Here is a 5,794-nt window from a genome sequence, read left to right as displayed (position 1 = left end):
GTGTCATTGTAGATTTGGAAGGGTTATGTGATAAGGTTTCTAAGATTGGTGTTAAGTATAAGGGTGATATGGACATTCTGCTCAAAATTTAACACTGTTAATAACGGTGATGGTTTAGGGGAGGCAAAAGAAATGCATTTTAACAAAGGGGGTGCGAGTATAATAAGTCTTAAGTATAAGAAAGGTATGTGTAATTTGCTCTTTTGATTATCATTCCAGAAACTTCTTATCTCTCTTTTTGTTTTAGTGTTTTACTTAATGGGCTTTTGATATAGTGATTCTTTCAAGTTTCTCGAGAATCTTAGGTTGAGAATCTTAAACTCTTACATTTGGTATGCATATTTTAAATATCATTTTCAAGAATCTAACATCCTATGAATCAATTTTTAATTGAGTTTCTCACTAAACATTGCCATGGGAGGGGTGATAAATTGATAATACAATTTTCGTGAGTTAAAAAAATATTTTACTATGATAAAAATAATTAAAGTATTCTATGTTACTCTTATTAGATCATTTAATTTAATTTGATAAATATTTAAAAAATTTGATAAAAATATCATGTTAATATTTGATTCCAAAAAATCTTATGTAAATATTTTTAGAATTATTATAATTTATATTGATAAATATCGTTTAATAATAATAATAATAATAATAATAATAATAATAATAGAGTTCTTTCATATGCTTTACATTATTATGTTTTTATTCTCATAATTCAGACCAAAAGAATAATAAATATTCATCATTATAATAATTATAAAATAACTATAAACTACGGAATAATAATATAGTTATTACTATTAAAAATAAGGTCTAATTGTAATTTGTATCCCAACTTTTAATTTTTTGATAAATTTTATCCTAGCAAATTAAGTTATTGCATTTTATTCCAATTTTTTCTATCATTTTATTCATAACATAATTACGCTTTTTATCTTAATTTTATATTTTGACAAAGTTTGCACCCAATATTTTTTAATTTTTGGCGAATTTTATTGCTAAATTTTTATTTATTTAAAAAATTTATCCTCAATTTTAAAATTCACCAAATTAATTTATCCAGGGTAAACTTCACCAAAAATTTAAAAGTTAAAAATAAAAAAAATGCAATTAAGTCTAAAATATAATTCTTCCTAAATTTTTATAGAATAAAAAAAAACTAACAACATGTGAAAAGTAGCATGTAATAATTTTTTTTACACCTAGAATGGTAACATAAAAGAAACTAGTTCCCTAAAAAATATGAAAAACTTAGTAACAGATTAATTAATATAAAAACATAACCAGACAAATTTAGGTTCTGTTTGGGGGTAGTTTTTGATTTGAAGTTTTAAAATTTCTTAAAATTAAAACTAGTTTATGTTTCTAATTTGTAGTTTTAAATTTTCTTGGTTTCCAATTTTTAAAATGTGTTGACAATTTTGTCATTATCACGGAAACAGAAAATACAATAAGGTAAAAATAAAAAAGTAAAAGAAATAAAAAAGAAAACCGTGTATATAAAAGAAGATCGACGCGGGGTGGAGGACGGTGAAGTCTGGAAAGACCCACGTGCCGGTTCTTCAATCTTCTAGAGAGAGAGAGAGAGAGAGAGAGAGAGATGGCGTTGAATCCTCAACTGTTTCCAAATGGAATGCCCGTTCCTTTCGTGAACGAGATGTTTGTGTTGGCCAGAGACGGCGTCGAATTCGAGGTCGATAAGATTCCTGCCTCTGGGTCAGTTACCAATTTTTTTCCCCTCTTCTTTCTATAGGATTGATTCTGTTCAATTTTTCAACGAAAAAAAAGAGAGAAGAAAAAGAATATTTGGGGTTGTTATTCATACGATAGCAGAGACAATTGTTGGTTAATTTCAAGATAGCGAGAAGTTGAAAAGAAATTATTAGAGCAACAAACAAACATGTGATTATAAAAAGATTGATATAAAACTAACAATAACTTGAGACTCTACTTTTTATATGCTTATATATATGCTGGGTCAAATTAGGGGGTCTTCTGCTAACTGTGTATTTGGAACATTTGAAAATTGCTTATTTATTTGTAGTTGATTGAGGTCTATATGAAATGTTTTTTTTTTATTTTTTTTTTCATTTGGTATCAAACAACTCTTGTTTGGCACTTTCTAGTTTTTTTTTTTTTTTAACCATGGTTTGGTACCAAGTTTTCAGCCGTGACAAATCTTCATCGAGGAGCTTGAGCTCACACAAGGTAAGTATTCTCCTCCCAACACGATTTAATTCATATCTAAGGTTCAACCAGTTTTGAACTTGAACCACTTGATTAAGAGACACAAGCCATTACCACTTGTGTCAATAGTTGTTGGTTGACATTTTCTAGTTTAAATCAATGTTTAAGTTGTTCCCTTTGTCTGAATTATATATTTCTTCTGTGTTAGTGTTTAATTCCTCTATTTATTTCGGTCAGGTGTATAGAACTATGTATGATATAATGATGATTTTGTTGTTAACTTTTGTCAGCAATCATGGGGGTAATCTCAAAACAAAGGGAATCGTGTATTTGTCGAATATTCGGATGGTCTTCGTTGCTAAAAGTCCAGTTGGACACTTCACTGCTTTTGATATGCCTTTGGTATGTGTTACACCTTTCATTGTTTTGAATTGCTAATGCTATGCTAGCAGGCTATGAAGCACGGACACCTCTTTTGTTTGCTGTGTCGGACTCATTTTTGACACTGACACTTTTCTGAGACTTGTCCAACACTCCTTATTAGGTGTCGAATTTAAAAATTATTTTTGTTGGCTCGAACACTTAAGTTGTCACCTTTACACAATTCATACACTTGAAAAAACATGGAAGGTTGGTTTAAAAATATGAATATTCCATCCATTTAAATATTTTTATATGTTACTCATATTTCGTTTCATTAGAGTCTCTATGTTTGTGTGTGTATGCGGTGTTCCCGTGTCCTAGATTTTAGACATTAGCTTGTCAAGGCGTTCGTGTCTGGTGTTCGTGCTTCATAGCTAGCAGTTTTAAGTTTGCTGTTTTTCCTGTTTTACGTGAAGAGTTTTTTTGGTTACTTCTTCAACTGCCCTTCTTGTTATGCTAAGACAATTTAATGGACCCCTTTCGTGTTGGCTTTGTGGATGAATCTATATCGATCTTTGTCTAGCAGAACCACTGCACCGAATATTGTTAGGTTTGTATTTTTCTGTGTCGAGTCTTTGTCATATCTTCTGTTATGACTTGTGTGAATGCTGAGGGTTGAATTTTAGGCCTTTTGGTTCTTGGCAAATAGTCATTATCATTGCTTGGCTTTATGCCTTGGGCTAAGTGCTAACTCCTTACAACTAAGCATGCTATCGACTTAATTTATTATGTTAGTTTTTGTTATGTTAGTCTGTCAGATTGGTTGGAGCATGATGCATGATAGTTATTAAGTTTGAAAATAACATTATGTATGCAAATAATTGTTATTCTTAATTTCTTTGTCGAAGTTAATGTATGTTAGTATGGGTGACAGGGGAACATAATTGTGTCTCACGTCCTTCAAATGGCTACATAATTAATGTATGTTAGGATAGGCGACACGGGAACATAATCGTGTCTCCCTTCCTTCAAGTGGCTACATAATTAAGAAGTTATTAGCTATCAGCTACGTGCTGTAGTTGTGAGCTTGTTCTTTTGTGCCACTTTCTTGCCATTGTATTTTGGATAAAGGGGGGTAAACACCATTAAGTGCTACTGCTTATTCAATAAGTCTTATTCATAGAACCTAATTAGAGCTTACGGGATTCATAAGCTCAAATAAGTTCACAAGTTTTCTTCCAAACACCCTCAAAATACAATGGCATAAAGTTTGTTCATAAGCTCAAATAAGTCTACACTTTCATGACATTTGATTGTGTCTCGATTTGATTTAATTGGAAAAGTGATGTTTCCACTTAGAATCAAACTTCAGAAGAGTCAATCTGACTTTTGAAGGGAATAAGATGAGAAAAAGCTGTACTTAATTGGGGTTAAAATGTAATATATATTATTTATTGGTTTTGGTTTTTTGGATTGAGAAACATATATTAATTATAAAACCATGCTCTATATATGTCATTTTTATCGTACTGATCCTTAGTTCTTCATTAATTATGCAGCTTTACATCCATGGTGAAAAGTTTAACCAGCCAATATTTCACTGCAACAATCTCTCTGGACATGTTGAACCTGTAAGTAAAATAATGTATTCTTTGTTACCTGGCCCCTTATATCAAAATTATGGGTCCTAAACCCTGAACTTTTTAAATTGCAATAGGTGGTCCCAAATGACCAACACAGAGCTCTTTACTCAACACACTCATTTAAGATCTTATTCAAAGAGGGAGGCTGTGGAACCTTCATTCCCCTTTTCTTCAATTTGATTACTTCAGTGAGGCAGTATAATCAACACACTAATATGCAGACACAAAATTATGTGGATCCTTTGCAGGCATCTCAGACTCCAGTTGATGAGATGATGAGACATGCGTAAGTGAATGTGCTTTAAATTTTTTAGTCAAGTTTGTAGAGTTAAGACTATGTGATATATAACCCTAAAACTGTATATTTATGATTGAAAACATCATGCTGGTATGTTATTTAGCTGTACTCCCTCTGGTCTCGATTATAAGGAAAAAAAATTAACTTAACACTAATTGATATCAAGAATAAAAAGGAATATAAAATTTCAATTAAATGAATGATAGTTTGGAGATGGTCTGATTAGTTAGTTTGAAGAGTAGATTGAATGATTTATAATCCAAAAGCTGTAATATTTATGACTGAAAGCGTTATGCAGGTATGTTGATCCTAATGATCCAACAAAAATATTTCTGCAACAACCCAATTCTGATTCTCAGCTTAGGCGTCGAACATATCAGCCACAGGCAGATGGAGGCCATGTCTGAGTCTGAAATTTCACTCTCCTCACTTTCATCGTACTATATATGGGAATTGTGCATTAATACATCAAAATAAATAAAAATCTTATGAGACTGTTTGGATCTATGTTTATAGAATTTATTTTAGATCAATGTGATTATATAAAATTTGATTATGAAGTAATGTAATTTTTTTTTTGTTTGGATAAGAGATTGAAGTGATTTTTAAGAAAATGTTGGTTGGATTTTTTGTTGACATTGAAGCTTCTTATAAAAGTCATGATCATTGTATTATTAGAAAAAGTAATCAAAGCTGAATTGAACACAGATGAGAGTATGTAATAATTATTAACGATATGAAGCAAATTGCTATATATACAGAGGGTTATGCATCACGACTAAACTGAATAGGCCAATGCATGAGATGTATACCTAGTTTTGACATTTGGAATTGTACTGAAGGGTTACATTATTTCCCCTAACCCCTCGGCGATAAATATATAGTTTAAAACATACCAATACATGAGGGTAAAATAATCAATATTGTTTTTCAAATAAACAAAAAACAGTTTAGAGAGTGTACTTATAACATCGGTTTTGGTCAAAATCGATGTCGTAAGCACATTTAACATTGATTTTACCAAAAATCGATGTTGTAAATGCATTTTTTACATCAACCGATGTAGAAAGCGTTTCAAAATACACAATTCAACATCGATTTTTTAAGAATTGATGTTATGCACCTTACAACATTAGTTTTGATCAAAATTGATGTTATTTTTTGCAGTTTTTGTTTTTTTTTTTATATATTTCTTATTATACGACATCGGTTTTGGTAATAACCGATGTCGTGTAGTACATGTTAACATCGATTTTTTAAAAATCGATGTTAACGTTGTTAACATCGGTAGTGTTAA

General features: G+C 30.7%; 1 protein-coding gene across 1 annotated transcript; it reads left to right on the top strand.

The window, feature by feature from the left end:
* Positions 1-1,518: 1,518 nt before the first annotated feature.
* On the top strand, positions 1,519-5,132 carry LOC100500660 (uncharacterized). Its single transcript, NM_001250601.2, has 5 exons — positions 1,519-1,722; positions 2,484-2,595; positions 4,116-4,187; positions 4,274-4,485; positions 4,796-5,132. Exons 1-5 carry the CDS (start codon positions 1,607-1,609, stop codon positions 4,902-4,904), a joined length of 621 nt encoding a protein of 206 aa, NP_001237530.1. The 5' UTR covers positions 1,519-1,606; the 3' UTR covers positions 4,905-5,132.
* The last annotated feature ends 662 nt before the right edge of the window (positions 5,133-5,794 follow it).

This window comes from Glycine max, chromosome 8 (genome assembly GCF_000004515.6).
Source record: "Glycine max cultivar Williams 82 chromosome 8, Glycine_max_v4.0, whole genome shotgun sequence".
Classification (NCBI taxonomy): Eukaryota; Viridiplantae; Streptophyta; class Magnoliopsida; order Fabales; family Fabaceae; genus Glycine; species Glycine max.
The sequence above is the reverse complement of the archived record's forward strand: the minus strand, read 5'-3'. Positions and strand labels throughout refer to the sequence as shown.

Excerpts from the sequence above, each read along its gene's own strand:
- LOC100500660 (NM_001250601.2), top strand. The coding sequence starts at position 1,607 with ATGGCGTTGAATCCTCAACTGTTTCCAAATGGAATGCCCGTTCCTTTC. Across the intron at positions 2,596-4,115 it reads CTGCTTTTGATATGCCTTTG|CTTTACATCCATGGTGAAAA; the intron begins GTATGTGTTACA and ends TTAATTATGCAG. Across the intron at positions 4,486-4,795 it reads GATGAGATGATGAGACATGC|GTATGTTGATCCTAATGATC; the intron begins GTAAGTGAATGT and ends AGCGTTATGCAG.